This window comes from Penicillium verhagenii (assembly GCF_028828195.1).
Source record: "Penicillium verhagenii strain IBT 33310 chromosome Unknown utg000002l_segment0_segment0, whole genome shotgun sequence".
Classification (NCBI taxonomy): Eukaryota; Fungi; Ascomycota; class Eurotiomycetes; order Eurotiales; family Aspergillaceae; genus Penicillium; species Penicillium verhagenii.
This window is the reverse complement of record NW_026643166.1, coordinates 1,624,692-1,640,951: the sequence shown is the minus strand read 5'-3', so window position 1 is coordinate 1,640,951 and position 16,260 is coordinate 1,624,692. Positions and strand designations below refer to the sequence as shown.

At 51.2% G+C, this 16,260-nt stretch overlaps 4 protein-coding genes across 4 annotated transcripts; 2 read left to right on the top strand and 2 right to left on the bottom strand.

The window, feature by feature from the left end:
- Window positions 1–1,139: 1,139 nt before the first annotated feature.
- Window positions 1,140–5,360, top strand: N7466_000603 (putative SH3 domain protein (Cyk3); the record flags this gene model as incomplete). Its single annotated transcript, XM_057160001.1, has 1 exon — window positions 1,140–5,360. One exon carries the CDS (start codon window positions 1,140–1,142, stop codon window positions 5,358–5,360), a length of 4,221 nt encoding a protein of 1,406 aa, XP_057026249.1.
- Window positions 5,361–5,684: 324 nt separating this feature from the next.
- On the bottom strand, window positions 5,685–7,106 carry N7466_000602 (putative exopolyphosphatase; the record flags this gene model as incomplete). The annotated part of the gene is made up of 1 exon (XM_057160000.1): window positions 5,685–7,106. The coding sequence occupies one exon, from the start codon at window positions 7,104–7,106 to the stop codon at window positions 5,685–5,687; it is 1,422 nt and encodes a 473-aa protein (XP_057026248.1).
- A 978-nt stretch (window positions 7,107–8,084) lies between these two features.
- N7466_000601 (1-aminocyclopropane-1-carboxylate deaminase/D-cysteine desulfhydrase) lies at window positions 8,085–9,347 on the top strand (the record flags this gene model as incomplete). Its single annotated transcript, XM_057159999.1, has 1 exon — window positions 8,085–9,347. The coding sequence occupies one exon, from the start codon at window positions 8,085–8,087 to the stop codon at window positions 9,345–9,347; it is 1,263 nt and encodes a 420-aa protein (XP_057026247.1).
- A 385-nt stretch (window positions 9,348–9,732) lies between these two features.
- Window positions 9,733–15,282, bottom strand: N7466_000600 (uncharacterized protein; the record flags this gene model as incomplete). Its single annotated transcript, XM_057159998.1, has 5 exons — window positions 9,733–10,861; window positions 10,916–13,584; window positions 13,641–13,732; window positions 13,800–14,760; window positions 14,917–15,282. The coding sequence occupies 5 exons, from the start codon at window positions 15,280–15,282 to the stop codon at window positions 9,733–9,735; spliced, it is 5,217 nt and encodes a 1,738-aa protein (XP_057026246.1).
- Between the last annotated feature and the right edge of the window lie 978 nt (window positions 15,283–16,260).

The window sequence follows — 16,260 nt, the reverse complement described above, 5'->3', positions numbered from 1 at the left end:
TGGGGGTTGTCTTTAATGGTAAAGAAGTGGCTAGTTTTTTCAACCTTGTGGTGATGATGACTTTTCATGCTGCTGCTCAAAGTCGAGGAAGGTGATCCCGGTTATTCCAAGTGCGCCGAAAAGTCATTGGCATGAATTGAATTGGATATTTGGCAGGTCAATTGATCACCAGTAGATGTTACTAGGAACATACTGGACAGAGACCCAAGTCACCTACCGTGTACTTGGTTTTTACCTCCAGGTGCCATTTCCGTAGATGATTTTCAATGATCTTCAATATTGACATTCTTGGAAAGACGAGTGCTACTACTTAGTAGTAACATAACTGGATATGGAATGGGTCGAATACTAGTAGAAATGCAAAACTGACCAAATTGAAAAGAAAAGAAAAGAACCCTCGATCGTACTAGTAGAGCGGGGAATCGGTGTTTGGGAAACTGAGTGGGGAGAGCGGGACGTTGCCAGGGTTCTGCACCTCTTGGTTCACCGTGACCATGGATCCTGGTCGGGAGGGGCTGTCAACAACAGATATCGGATCTATGAGAATTTCAAGGAGTAGATGTAGATTTCGCAAAGGAGCGCAATGTCAAGCTGGAAGGGCTCTGTAGAATACAAATCACACACAATAGCACAAATGTCAAGAGTCAAGACTCGTGCACGGGCTACACGATGCAACACCCTGGAAACCGATGAGTTGATGGACGTGCATTAAGCTTATCGATAACGCAAGCCCGCTAGTCCTAATCGAGGCTCCTCCCGCGTAAACAACACAGCTCGGGTCTCACCGTCTTGGCCTTTGCCCTCTTCTTTCTCCCCCAATAACCCTGCTGTGGTCTCCAGGAAATCTCACAATTCCCTTGATCTATCGGGAATTGCCTATTCTATTGTCGACCCTTGCGTCATGTTCCTGATCTAAAGCCATCCCCAGTCACCCCGTCACCCTCATTGCCTTTCAGCCCCTCCGCGCCCAAACCCCGACCTCGTCTGGGTAACAATAACAATCCAATAGCATCCCCGGCAATTCAACCTTTGGTCAGCTAGCTGAGCCCTGCTCGGTGCTATTCATCTGAACAATCTATACCCACATATGAGTCGACATACCACTTTGCGCCCGTTCGAATAACACGCCATCGATCGCGATGGCATCCAATACATCTCAGTTGCCATCGCGGTTTCCATGCTGGTGCCGAGCGGTTTACTCATGGGGAGGAGAAACAACACGGGATTTAGGTTTTGTCGAAGGCGATCTGATTGAGTGCCTTAACGCGGGAGACGGACAGTGGTGGATGGGTCGTTTGCGCCGTGATAAGCGGGCCGTTGGACTCTTTCCCTCCAACTTTGTTGAGCTCATGAGCGAAGACTTTGTACCCATCAGCAGGGATACCAGTCCAATGGTACAAGCCGCATCTTCGCCTATTCACAATCCGACCTCTGCGCCCAAGAAAGCAAAGACCGTCTTCCGCAAGCCATTCCAGGCGCATAAGGAGGCCCTCTCCCCAGCGTCAAACCTAGCTCGCAGCAGATCAAACACCCCAGTCAAGAGTTCGATTCCACAAACACCACCTCGAGATGGCGGCATTGTTCCTCGAAGTGTCAAGCCTCTTCGAACTCATGCATCAGCGGTCAAGAACCAGGGCTCTATGTCATCGCGTCCTTCGTCCGTCTCTTCTCGAACTTCCACGCGCGGCATTTCACCACGCGCATCTGTGGAACCGGAACGGTCGCCATCTGCCATGATGCCTCGTGGTAGCATATCATCCTCCCGTCCTTCTTCTCGTGAAGTCTCCCCAATGATCAGGGAGGTTGCACCCATGGCCCACGAAAGCTCTCCAGTCTCGTACCAAGCCCAGCAGCAGCAGCGCCGCGAAACCTCCCCTTTGCCACCTCGTGCAACTTCCCCCATGCCCCAACGCTCCGTTTCGCCAATGCCCAATCGCGCGGTATCTCCTAATCCTTACCACACACCCTCTGCCATACCCCAACGAGCGGCTTCTCCAATGTACTATGACCACTCTCCTGGTCACCGAGAGGTTTCACCGATGCCATACCATTCGCCATCAAATATCCCTTATCAACAGCCGTCTCCGGTGTACTACGATGACTCTCCTAGGCACCGGGATGCTTCACCACTACCTTATCATACGCCCTCAGTCCGGTCTCACCGGGCGCCCTCTCCAATGTACTACGATGATCCACCCATGCAACGCGAAATTTCACCAATGCCCCATCGTGCTGTGTCGCCAATGCCCCAAGAGTTTTCCCCTATGCAAGTGGAAGAGCGCGAAGATTCCCCTCCCCCTCCACCTCCACCTCCTCACCGAGTCGCTGTCAACCGTCCTCGATCACACTCGCCCCAGCCGCCTATGCACGCATCTCAACCACCCCAACGCTTGCTACGCTCCCCACAACCTCCGGCACACTCCCCAAGGCCTTCGCGCTCACCTACTCCATTGAACATGAACGATCGTTATGTGATATTCTCTCGTACTCCTTCACCAGGAGCAATGTCTGCACGCTCGGGCATGTCCGCCCAGTCAGATGCCAATGGGAATACACCATCCCCGTTGAGAGATGCGATGGAAGATGTGATGAGTTCATTGCAAGGCATGGGTCTACCACGAGATGCTCCATCGCCTTCTCCACGACAAGCGCCTTCACCATCCCCTCCACCGTCATTCAACAATCCCTGGTCTGGCGATGCTTATGATGGTTCAAATGACAGAACACCGCCAGCAAACAGACGTCGACCTTTGACCTCCCTCGGCTTCGATGGCAGTAAGCAATCAGCCCGTGGTGATCTTGTGCACCGCAACAGCGTCTATTCTCATGACCACATGGACGGTCCGCCTCAATTAAATAACTATGTCCAACGTATGGAAAGTCGTCTTCGACAGCTGGAGTCTCAAAATCGCCCGCCCGAGGACGAAGAAGCAGGGGACGATCAGCCTCCCCCGCCTCCCCCAAAACACGCATCCCATCACCCACGCAACAATTCTATCCCTGCTCAGTATCCCCATCTCAGTGATCGTAGGTCTGGGAAAGAACTCAGAAACGACAGACTGAACCGAACATTCACGAACAAGTCCAATGCCACAAGCTCTAGTGGAGTTCAAAGCATCGGGACCAATCATACTACAAGTACGGACAAGACGGGAATGAGTGGGTTTTCTGCTGGGGGCTTTAGCGCGACTAGCGCCGGGAGCTACGCGAGACGAAATGGGGCATACCAAAGGCCGAACACAGCTATGGATACCGTTCGGTCTCGTGGTTTTAGCGATGCAGGACACATGGATAGACCGGAGTCTCCGATGACAGGTGTATCCTACCACTCTAGCCACAACACATCTCGTCAAGGCGCATCTTCGGCTATTCCGTGGTCGTCCAATGACAATGATGTAGGCGACGCAGGTGGTGTATTTGGAGGTCTTTCCACACCGAAGAGCAAGAAGCAGGGCTTCTTCAAAAAGATCTTTGAATCCGCCAAGACAGGTGCTGCAAGCGCAAGGAGCAGTATTTCAGTGGGTCACGGCTCCCCATCTCCCACAAAGGGTAACAGGGTAGTCGATGTTGTATCACCAATGCTCACATCTCACTCACATCGCGATACGCCGCGTGATAATGAAGTCAACACAAGCGCCATCGACTGGGTTCAAGTTCGCCGTGATGTCAATCGGGCATCATCCCCAAGCCGAAACGAGAGAATTGAAAGAGCCGAGCGGTGCCAAATGATGGATCATCCGGTCATATACTCTGTCGAGGAATTACATGATACGGCGGAGGGTGACGAGAGCATTGACGGTTTACCGATTACTGAGCCTGCAAACTTCAATTCAGGAAACTTGACCTTGGTCGACAAAAGTGCTCGCTTCATAAACAGCGTTCCCCCAACAACAAATCCCACAAGTCTTGCTCAGGGCTATATTTGCCGGCCTTACAAGAGTGATGTGCAGCGCCTCCGCGCAATTTTCACATGGGTCAGCGAAAAAATTGCGTGGGAAGAACCTGTTGATGGCATTGAGGTTGATATGAGAAGAGTTCTGCACGCCAAGCGGGGCAGCCCTCAAGAAATTGCCATTCTGGTTAATGACATGTGCGCCGCTGTTGGGCTTCATGCGGAGGTCATCCATGGATTCTTGAAGACCCCTGGCCATGCACTAGATCTTGACAGCCTCTCCCGTCCCAACCACTGGTGGAACTCAGTCCTCGTTGATGGAGAATGGCGCTTCATGGACTGTGCATTGGCAAGCCCTACCAACCCTCAGAGAAGCCGCTTTGTTAGTATCAATTCTTCCACAGCCGAGAACTGGTATTTCCTTGCCCGACCACTTGACCTTTGCTATACGCACATTCCTCTCTATCCCGAAGAACAACACATTTGCCCGCCGATCTCACCGGACGTCCTATTGGCGCTCCCCACTGTGTGCCCACAGTACTTCAAGTTGGGTGCCCAATTCCCGGATTATGACACCAGTCTGCTCCAGCTTGAGGGCTTGGAGTGCATGCAAATTTGTCTCGTGGTTCCACCGGATGTCGAATGTGCTGCCGAAGTTGAAGCTCCAGCGTCCGCCTGTGACGTAGATGGTGACTTCTTTGAGAGCGGTGACATTGTGCGCAAGCGTGCCCTTGTTCAGCCGGACTGGGTCCGCGGCCAAAAGCGCATTACTATTAAGGCTGTCCTGCCTGGCGACGAAGGACAAGCTGTACTCAAAGTATATGCCGGCAAGAAGGGCCTCATGCATTCCAGCAAAGACATTCCCCATCCGTTGGCCCTCGCTCTCCCTATGTTCCACCATGGGGAAAACCCACCCTATGACTTTGTTCTCCGTCATCCCACTCCCCATGCTCAGCGCCATGACCTATACATCATGCAGCCTCAATGCTCTCGACTAGCCGTTAACAATACGTTTGTCTTTGCTGTTCGCCAGCATTCCGCTTCTCCTCAACCTCCGTCCAAGGACGAGTTCTCGATGAACGGCCGTGCCTCTCCTTCTGTTTTCACGCGCCCATCTAGTGCTATGAGCATGGTGTCCAGTACCGCCGGTGCATCAACTGTGTCAAGCAACTCAAACGAGTTCTCGGCATCCACCTCGGCTATCTCTTCCACCCGCTCTAGTAGTGGCCGAGACAAACCAGCCAAGCTGGCTATCCAATCCCCATCTGGCAAGATTATGCGACTTAGCCGTAAGGCTGATCACATGGTAGCACCGGACAATCCATCTGACTCTATCAGAGATGCTGCAGCTGAGGGCAGTGTATGGGAGAGTGTTATCAAAATTGGCGAACGAGGAACATGGCGCGGCTTGGTCCTTGCTGACCGTGTAGCGCGCTGGTGTGTCTTCTGCGAGTGGGAGTGTGTATGATGAAGATTTTTAGTAGCTATTGTTTGATTGTTTGATTTTGATGTCCTCTTTTTCTCTTTTTGCATATCTGTTCTGTGCTTTGCGTTTCCTGTTTTCTTTTAACCCCTACTGGCATTTGCATCGAGTCGGTTTGGAGTACTGCATATATTGCATTCTACATCTTTTTCATTTTGACATATTACCTATTCAACCCCTGATACAAGGCGTTATGGTTTTGAATTAATTAGCCATTTTGAAGCCTCATATCAACACATCTGATTTTCCATTTGTAAATGCATATTCTTGTTCTTGTTCGTACTATGTAAGTGCTATGCGTATAGTATTTTATAACTTAGAAACAGCACCCCGCAATAAAGGAGCCACCTGCTTTCTGCTGGCCTTCGTATCCTTCTGGATCCATAATGCCCTCCAAAGCCCCTTTTCTCCATTCAACGTGGTCCGAATATCTTCCTCTTCAGGACTATTCCCGGCCTCACCATCCACCGCCATCCACTCCGAAAGCCCAAGGTGAGATCCAGCATGCGCAACGAAACTCTCAATGCCCTTGATAGCGACGTGATCCCCAACAACGCCGATGAAAAGCTCGCGAGAAAACTCACCCTCGCTGGATGTAAACGACGTCATAACAACCACCACGTCCAACTCCTTCCCCTCCGAACTCGCAAAGGACCGCACACCATTCAAGAACTGCTGCGGCCCGCCCGCTTTCTCAACAACCCACCGAATAGGCTTCACCGACGAGCAAAACCCAAGCGTGATGCCTAGATCAGACGACCCAACCGTCTCCGTCCACTCCTTATAATCCCGATCCAAAACCTCGTGCAACGTCAACCGATCAAGGCTATTCTGCTTGGCCGAGAGAATCGCCTCGTAAAATTTCTGCATGTTCCACGACCGCTCCTCCCCGCCAGCAGCCCGCGGCCGCAAAAACTCCACGGCTTTCACATCCACATCCGTGACTTTGCCTTCCGCCGTAAGGTTCGAGGTATCAATAAGAATGGGCGCGAGCGCTAATTTGGCGACCTGCGCCATTTCCGCTGCCGCGCCCGCACCCGCATCCGTACCCCAGAACCCCCGCTTCTGCATCTCATCCGTGATCAAGGACGCGCAGGATCCGGGTCCAGATTGGATGATCAGCGGCTGGTCGTCCGGCAGGTCCGCAGCGGGCGGCATGAATTTTTCGTCAACATGGTGATCAATGCAGCCCACTACGCGGAAGATGACCTGTGAGAGAACGCCGCCTAGGGAGCCCTGCCCGGGTGCTCCGTCGACGCGTTCTGGGAGCGCATTCCAGTCGACCAAGATCGCGTCGACGAGGAGGTCGAGCTTGGATGCTGAAGAAGAGTGTTGAACCCGATCTTTCAGGTTCTGCGCAAAGTCTGCGGTGGTAAGGATGTGTTCGCGGAGAAAGGAGCCCGCCGAGTGGGAAGAATCGTCGAATTGTTCATCTGGGCTTAGGGCGGGGGAATTGGTGGAGAGCCATAGGGCTGTGACGAACTCGGGTCGAAGGCGGTATAGTTCGGGGCCGGCGGGGATGTTGGGGAGGTTTAGGAGTGGGATGTGTGGGCGCGGGGTTGTGGTGGGAAGACGGTTGTTGGCGCAGTAGGAATAGAGGATTGCGGAGATTATAGAGTCAAGGTCGGCGGAAGGATTGCCTAGGACGTAGATTGGGGGTTCAGAGAGAGTGCCTGCAAGGAATTGGAGGTGCACTTGACGTGCTTGGCGGAGGAATTGAAGGAGTGTCATGCTGGGTATGCGTAGTAGGCACGTAAATGGAGATGGGGAGTAGTTTTTTTTTTTCGTTGAATGTTTTGGTTCTCTGGATATATCAACTGGTACGTCATTTTCAGCTTCCCCACAAATGATCCCAACGTGGTGGTTTCTGATGTTTGTAGCCTGACGCCAAATTTAAGGATTCACCTATAGGTCTGAAACTCATATTGCCACCCTTTACTATGAGCAGAGAGTACGAAGTCTATCCAGATAAGATCAAGTTGTCATGAACTAAAGTCATGAAGCTGAGACTGGGGCCTGAGGCCTAACTCCTGAGGGGTTGCTTGGTAAAGCATATGGCTATGATGTGTCTACGCGCTCTACCTGGGCAGGGCTCATCATTGGGAGAAAATGCCAATTGGACTCGGAAAGATGCACTCATGTGTCCATTCCAAGTATAAAGCACGTACCTTCAAGTTGGTAGTAAACTATACCTGGAAGTTGAATTGCCGCGTTCTTTACTTGACATATATAGATAAGAGTACGGGAAGAAAAATGGGCTGCTTTCTCTTCCACGCGATATGTACTAATACCACGCGGGCGGTCAAAATTGCCCAAAAAGTTTGTAAGGATATGCGCAACTTTCCAGCCAAAACGGTCGTCGCGAAGTTTGAGTGTGCCAATAAGCCCGTGATTTTACGTGCTAATATATCAACCCACTGCTATTTGTCAATTTGCCATCTAAGACCTGCGCTCAAATATGGATTAATTGCTTTTTCTTTTTCTTTTTCTTTTCACATAAAATCACCAAGACCTCTCTGTTTTCTTTCTTCTCTCTTCAACACATCTGCCACTGGCAATCTATACACCCTCAGTCTCCACCCCGCACCCGCACTCCACTCAAGTGCTTGATCTCCAGATCTCCACATTACCACATCCATACTGATTCGGAAGTGATTCCTGAACGCCCAAACCACCTACAACCACCTTAAAACATATTGCATGATCAAAATGCCCTTGCAACTACCAGAAAGATTTGCTCAGATCCCTCGCTATCCACTTCTCTACTCTCATCCTTCACCAATTCACCCACAGTCCTTATACCATACATTCCCACCGAGACTTATCCCCTACAACCCTCAAGTATCCATCTTCGTCAAACGGGAAGACCAATCATCACCCATGCCCTGTCCGGGCAACAAATACCGCAAACTAGAGTACATCGTCCCCGATCTTCTTTCCGAAAATCCCAAATACGGCTACCATGAAGACCACCCACCGAAAGAGCAGGATCAGCGTCCTGCTAGACGACCTAGACTTCTTGTAACAGAGGGTGCAGTCCAAAGCAACCACGCAGTCCAAGTCGGCGCTCTAGCAGCGAAATTGGAACTCAGCAAATTGCTTCTCTTACGCCGTGGTACAGGCGGCGGGTACCGCACCGCAGAAAACAAAACCTCATTCATGTCCTCGGGGAACATGCTCATGAATACAATCCTGGGTAACAGTGCAGTATTCTGCGAGAATATGGGCTCAGATCTTGAAGATATGGGCAAGTTTCTGGAGGGGTTGGGTAAGACAGCAGGTGGAGAGCCATATTGGATCTCCAGTGGGGCGAGCTTGCACCCCCTCGGCGGGCTCGGGTACGCGCGAGCAGCGTTCGAGATCGCGGAGCAGGAAAAGGAGATCAAATTGGGTGGGTCCGGCAGATTTGACTTTGTGTTTGTGGCTTGTGGAAGTGGGAGTACGGTGGGAGGCTTGATTGCAGGGTTTAAGCTGCTAGAAAAGATGGATTCATCGTCATCTTTTTCAGCTATCCCGGCCGCCGAGGCCGGATCGCCGTCGGAAACGAAACTTGCACCGAGGATGGTCGTTGGGATTTTAACTTCGCCGACGATGCCGCGGTCTTACCATGAGGAAAGAGTTCTGAAGTTTGCGCGCCAGGCGGGGGAACTTATTGGGTTGGAAGCAGAGCAGGATATTAGCATGGCGGACGTGCGCCTTGACGATGAATTCGTCGGGGAAGAGTATGGGGTCATGGATGCGAATACCCAGAAAACTTTGTTCAGGTTTGCAGAGGCGGGTCTCCTCTTGGATCCGGTTTACACTGCCAAGGCGGCTCGGGGAATGATGAGTTGGGTAGAAGAGAACAAGGTCAAGGACTATGCGAAGAAATATGGCTTGGAAGAGGTGAATGTGTTATTCATTCACACAGGTGGTCAGGCTGCCCTAGGCGCATATGCGGATAAGTTGTCATATCAAATGTACGAAGATTAAGACGGAGATGATAGCAATGGCTGCATTCGACTAGTATTACATAGTGACTACCAAGCAAAAAAAAAAAAAGAAGAGAAGTCAAACGACAGACAGCCGCGACCATCAGAAACAGAGTAGCCATCGCGTGGCCCTTGAAGATAAAACATAGAAAGAAAAAAGGCGCTAGAAAACTCCATGGGGCTCACCTGGCCCTGTTACCTTGAAGAAACCCTTGTGCAGAATCAACCTGCGTTGAACAGACGTTTGGGAATGAAAAAAAAAACCAACAAAACCAAAGAACCAAACAGGAAGAGTAGACTTCCAAGAACTGAAGATTTGAACATGAGCACATTTGAACATGAGCACATTCGAACATTCGAACATAGCAGATACAGAGAAAAAAGAATCAAGAATCCATATCGAGTTTTTCGTCACTGGCCGAGGCCGAGAGCGGAGCCGTAGCATCCTGGATATCAGTATCATGAGCATCGCCATTAGGGGCAGACTCATCATTGGGAGAGGAAGCCCGGCTACTGCCATTGCTAGCATTAAGCGCCTCGAGAGCCTCGTTGGCGTGAGTGTTCTCCATAGCTTCCGATTCGGGATCAACGTCTTGATTGGTAAGGTCTGCAAATACATCGTCCATGTTGGGACGAGGACTGCTGCTCACAAATTGAGGATCACGGTCAAAGCGCGTTGGGCTGAAAAGAGGGGGCTCAAGACCTTGCTGGGGTGTTGGAGGAGACCGAGGAAGGAAAGAAGGGGATTGAGAAGCCTCGGCAACATGAGGCAAAAATGCGGAAGATGTAGGCGCGAAAGCTGGGGTTGAGTCACTGGCCGGCAATGAGTAATTGGCAGAGAACGGATAGGATGTGTTATTGTTTGAATCGGTCATGGGCGTCAAAGTTGGCCCGGTAGTGGAAGGCTGGTTGTTACTTGGGGTTGGCGTGGCCGGCTGCAAAGACGATGGTCGGGGCATAATCTGAGGCTGAGTCTGCATGTCGACCGACTTGCGCTTGGCGACTAGATGCTTCACCCGGAGGTGCTCGGGAAGATCCTCGGGGCGCTCAACACCCATTTGTGCCATGATTTTTTGCTGCTTAGTGGGTCGAGGTTTGCGAGTCGAGAGAGACTGATCCAAAATTGGTGGTGCCTCTGGTGCGACTGGTGCCCATTTATGGATTTCTTGGCGGAAGAAGTTGGTCTCGTAGGTCAAAAGAACCTCTGCGCCTTCGATTTTCCGCAAGTAGAAAATCAACGTAGGGACTTCCTCTGTAGTAGTGCATGCGGCGTTCGTGAAGCTTTGGAGAAAATCACGGAACGCCGTCGCCTGGTTGACGATACCGTCCAAGACTTCTTCCTCATCAGGCTGGAAAGGAAGGGTGGCAATCTCGGCTTGCCATTCCAGCAAATCTTCCAATTTGGGACGAGCTGCATCTCGAGGAATCTTCTGACGCCAGTCACAGATCGGGCAAGTGTATTTGTCAAACTCCTTGACCTTACCCCGCGCAATCTTCAAACATTTCCCATGGTACCTAGACGATGTTAGTGATGAACCTGTAGATCAATTTGATAACGACCAAACCCACCATTCATGACAAACTTCACACTCGATCATCATTCCCGCTTCTGAATGCCTGCAAATACAAAACACGTCCCGCTTACGAGACTTGGGACCCCACACGTTGGACACGTTGGGATTGGAACTCTCTAGCAACCCATCAGGAGTGTTGTCACGGGAGGAAGGTTCCACCGGAGGACGATAACTATCGTCCAAGTCGAAACAGTAAGAGTTTCGTTTCTCCACATACTCCATATGGGATTTTAAGATGTGCAAGGGGGCATTGGCTTTGCCGAAAAGCTTTTTACCCTTTCTCATCCAATCCTCGTGGCGTTTTTGTTCACGTTCTAGGTCGATGGCCCCGATTGGCCGACTGTTGAGCTGCTCGAGAGACTCGGTGAGTTCACGAACGTCCTTGTACACGGGTCGATTTCTCAGATCAGGATCCTTGCTTTTTTCATAAAGGGTTTGGATCCGCTTCTGGGCTTCTCGCTGTTTGGTCAAGATAGCGTCAACGGCAGCTAAAATATCAGGGGAAACTGGAAAGCGGGTGGCTTGAGCAGAGAGGGCTTCCAACTGTTGGTAGTGTACGGCCTCGACAGCCATTAGTTCCTTGGCCTTGGTTTCCCAAGATTCGCCGAGTCGAGCGAGTTCCTTAAATTGGATCAGGTGCTCATTGGTGTCAGAAAGGCCTAACTGTTGTCCCGTGGCAATAATTTCATGGCAATCCTTAAGGGTGAGGTATTGATCTCGCCTTCGAGCGGCCTCTTCGGTCCATTTCATCTGCTGCATAACTTTCTCCAGGTGTTCAACTTCCGGTATTTCCACGTTGAAATTTCGGCCGGATTCAACAAGTTCCTCAATATCCTGGGTCATTCGGGTATGCGGGTTCATCAGGGCGGCGTTAACATCCTGGCGGAATTTTTCGATCTCGCGGGTCTTCTCTTCCAAAGCCGCCATCTGTGGACAGTCGAAGGAAAGTTTATCAGCCTCTGCCAGAAGGGCGTAGATACTCTCTACTCTGCGGACTTCACGATCACGATCGTCCAGCTGCGCCGCCTTGGAGCCGGCCTTGCGCCATGCTTTTTCGTTTTTTCTGCGGTTTTGCTGCTTCCGGGTGATGTAGTTGTTCGCCTCCTCAACCCATTTATCGCAACGCTGGACGAAGGCCGCAAGATCTTGGAGGCCAGGCAGGTGGTATGGGATTTTCTCACCTTCACTGAGCAAGTGGTGGAGAGCTTTCAGCTGAGGCTTCGGCTCATCCTCCAAGGTCTTGTCGAGCTTTTCTCCCCATACCTCGGGGATTCTAGCTCGTTCTTGGACCTTTTGGACCACTGCCTTTAGTTCGTCATCACTGGCACGGTAGCGCAGAGTGTGACCTGGACCCAAGAGTTTCTGGGGCAGGGACTCACCACAGCAGTCGTAAGCCTCCACGTGCAACAAGCAAAGACTCTTGCCTGACTTGTGGCAACGGAACTGCGTGAGGTAAGTGTAGGTCTTACAGTGCTGGCACTGGTATTCATCCTCCGGGAGATCCTCCTCCTCCACTACGAACTTAAGCTGACATTCACCTGTCGGGTTTTTAGTACCAACACCACAATTGTGGGGCATGGCGTCCCGATGGCGAGTCAGGAACGATGTTCGATCGGCGAGCTCCCGGTGGCAAGTTCGCTCGAGTGCAGGTGCTAGCCATTTGGCAGTTGTGATGGACGTATCTCGAGCAGCGGCTGTGAATAGTAATTCATCGTGAGAAAAGCACGGGTGACGGCGGAATGTTTGCAAGCGCTCTACTCCTGCGGCGCCCCAGGGCTCCCAGTCTGCAGGAGCGAAGTTGACCGCCTCATTGAAGTTGAAGCCGTGATTGAAACCAGCATGGTATGCTTGAGGGAAAGTCAGAACAAACTGCCCGGCTCTCTGATCTGTCGCATATACGTTGACGCCAGCTTTCCGCAGCTTGTCAGGTGGCATCAAAGTAACGAGTTGAAAGAGGAGATCAGGCTGGCCTTCGAACAGCTCTGGGACTGCCTCGCGCATAGCCGCTTCAAATGCCTGCGCATCGGCTCCGGGAATACCGTACCATGTCTTGGTCGCACCAAAATGCTGGTAGTTGGCAGAGTAGGCGTAGTGATCCTCGTTGTGCCAACAGAAAGTTGAAAAGCACATTCCCACATATACCCAGGGCACGGTCATACCGGAGACGTCGGATTTGATGTGACGGAAAAGCGAGTCTCCGTAGAAAGGAAGCACGTTCAAGTTCCAAGGATCGGAGGAATGAGGATCAAGTGGGTTTCGTTCAATAGTGGGGAATCCACTGCCGTGAGTGGTGGAGTGGATATCAGCACCGTATTCAACCTCGACCGTTTCGTGTAGGTCTACAACTAGCTTCCAGAACTCAGCCTCCACGTCGTCCTCAGTTTCACGACGGTGTGTGTTAAGAACAGGGTCAAATGGCATTTTGGAAGCAAAATAGCGCTTTTTGAACTCGTTTGCCTTTTCTTGGAATTGTTTCAGTGAGTAGACACCTCCGTCTTCGAATCCAAACTCGCCAGTTCCCACCAGACATTTGGGACAGTGCCAATCATAGTCCGAGGGAGCTGATGTGGATGGGTCGAGGCAGGTTGTGTGGTACCCGAGTTCACAGCTATCGCACACGAGGATAGCCGAGCGGTCATCAGACTTGCCGCACGACTCGCATTTCTGAAAAAGCTTAGTTTAGCTAATCAACATTTTTTATCTGAAAAAAATAGGCTTACCTCGCCGGTTCGTGGCGCACCATCCTTGCGCTGTTTAGGAAGTGCTGGCCGGAGAAGGGACATATGTGAGCCCGCCACAGTTGGGGCTCCATCTACAAGAAAGAAAGGTTGCTGTCAGATACAAGGCCCACAGGTATATTCGTGAAACAAGTACAATACCTTTCTTGAGGCGCTTGCTTCGACGGCCGCTGCCTCCGTCATCCCCATTATCAGCTTGGGAACCACTGTCATGGCTGATTCCCCGCTTAACGGGCAGACCAGCTTGGCCATTCGGAACAGGGGTCGAATGAGCAGGATGATCAATAACGCTCTTGGGTGTTGCTGTTCCATTCTCCCCTTCATGTTTGATGGCGGGACCGTTGCCCATCGTTGCGAAGCCTGGAGAGTGAGTAACGGCGGGAGAATGAGAAATGGCAGGAGAGTGGTGGTTGACGGCAGTAAATCCACCTAAGCCGGCATTGACTGAGGTAAAACCAGATGGGGTTGGACGCGGAGGGGGCGTGGGCTCGACGGATGGAGTTGGCATATCGTGCATTGGAGTACTCGCAGCTGGTGCTACTCGCATTAACGGTGTCTCTTCACGCGGTTTGGAAGGGGTGCCGTTTTCATCAATGAGCGGCTTCTTGAGCATAGGAGAGTTCCTCGGAGACGGGGTAAAAGGACCACCATGTTCCAATTCAAGCTGCTGCTGGACGCCGGGCTTAGCCCGAAGGAGGTATTCCTCGTATGGTTGCAAGTAACGCTGGTAAGAATTTTTGAGCGAGGTCGACAGTGAGGACATGATCTTCCCGCTGTATCCCAGGTCGCGACCGATCTCTGCCCATTTCTTGGTTTTGCACACTTGTTCGAATCCACCTCGGGTCTCAACCGCCTTCTTCAGCTTGTAGAGGTCCAGAGGGCGTTTGTCGACGCTGGGTAACCGACTGTAATTTGTCCCGTGTTGCTTGTGAAACATGGCGAGCCCATCGATATAGTTCATATTGGCACGGTTTCCTGCGTTAGAGTCTGGGTTAGAACCGCATTGTGGAGAGGTTCCACCGCTAGCAACATCAGTCGAACGCGGGGCCATACCTCCTTCGACCGAGTTGAGTTCCTGTCGACGGGTCTTGAAATGGAAACGCTGTAGAGAGGATTGTCGGTCAGTGAATGAAGCATAGGATGAAACCAGTATCGTAAATAAGGCAAACCACAAAGTTGGCCTCAGCGTGAGTTAAGGCCAAAGCAAGTGTAGCCAAAAAAAAAAAGATGACAAGGATCTCGCGAGAACTAAATTTACCTCTGTATCAATCGCGAAAGACGGTTGCCAGTTATCCGGTGGAATAACTCTACAAATGCCATACTTCTTGCCCTCGGGCGCAATTTTCTGGATGTACGCCACGGGATCCTTGAATTCCTCCTCGGTTGGGCGAAATGTCGGGGCTTCGGGGATGCCATGAGGGCGAATGCGCTTCGATGGCTCGCGAGGGGCATTGGATTGACCGCGTCGTTCTACAGTGGCCAAGTCAAGCGGTGCTGACCTTCGGGCGCTCAAGGGAACGTTGTGGGAATGCGACGGGTGAGTGCTGGAAGACCGGGTTGGCTGGGGGCCCATCGAGGGCCGGCTGGCCATCGGGCTCGCTCCGGTAGAGGCCGGAGCCACCATCTCTTTTGATTGTCGAATTTATGGGGGAAAGTGAGAGGAGGATTCCGGCCCGAATGCGCCTTGTTCGAGTATCGTGGGAAAGGTCACTGCCAACGCGATGGGCGCATTGGAAGGGTGACGAGGGAGATTTGGAGAGAACAAGGGCGAAATAGGTAAGTTCCCAAGGAAGTGAGAGAATGGGAAAGATTCAGATCCTCGATGTACCGAACCGAGGTGCAGATGGGTAAACAAAAAAAAAAGACACGGAGTAAAAGAATCAAATGGGCGACAGCAGTAGAGAGCAAAGGCCGCAGAAGGAAAGGAAAGGAAGGATAGATTTGATAGTGGAGGAATGGGATTATGTGCAGCGGGTGCTCCGAGGTACCATTGGGGTCACTTCTGTGTGGGCCAGTCATTACAAAGGAACTTGTCCGTGACTCGAGTGATCTCCATGGGACTGAAATACAGTACTGTATGGTCACATCCTCGTCACCATCAACACTGGGTCGACCACTTAAGCCTGTTTAAGCCTGTTTAAGCCTGGTGCCTGACTCTGATATTGGGATGATACGGTAAGTATTGAAATATAATGTAATCTGGTGTTGTATACCGTCACAACTGGATTCCATCCCGTAATGCACTAGCCATTCTCGAGTACGATGTGGTAATTATACCGTCACTAGTGTTCGAAGCCGCAAACGGGACATCATACGGTGTTTTCCGATAAGTGATAAGTGCTAATTCACTAAGGGAGACTAGTATGTACCAGTAAACTTGCAAATATCTTGCATCAGGGATTTACAATACCGATTCAAGGTCCGAGCGTCGCCTTTTTCTCTTTTTTGCATTCAATGTTTGAGTGGGTTCGCTCATTTGTGATACATCATGGTAAACTATGCATATCATTGCCCCCCCTTCTTGATAAAGTTGTTCACATCAAAAAAAAAATCCAAGATTCAACTAGTACGCTATATCTGTCAATTCTCTTCTGAGATCGTG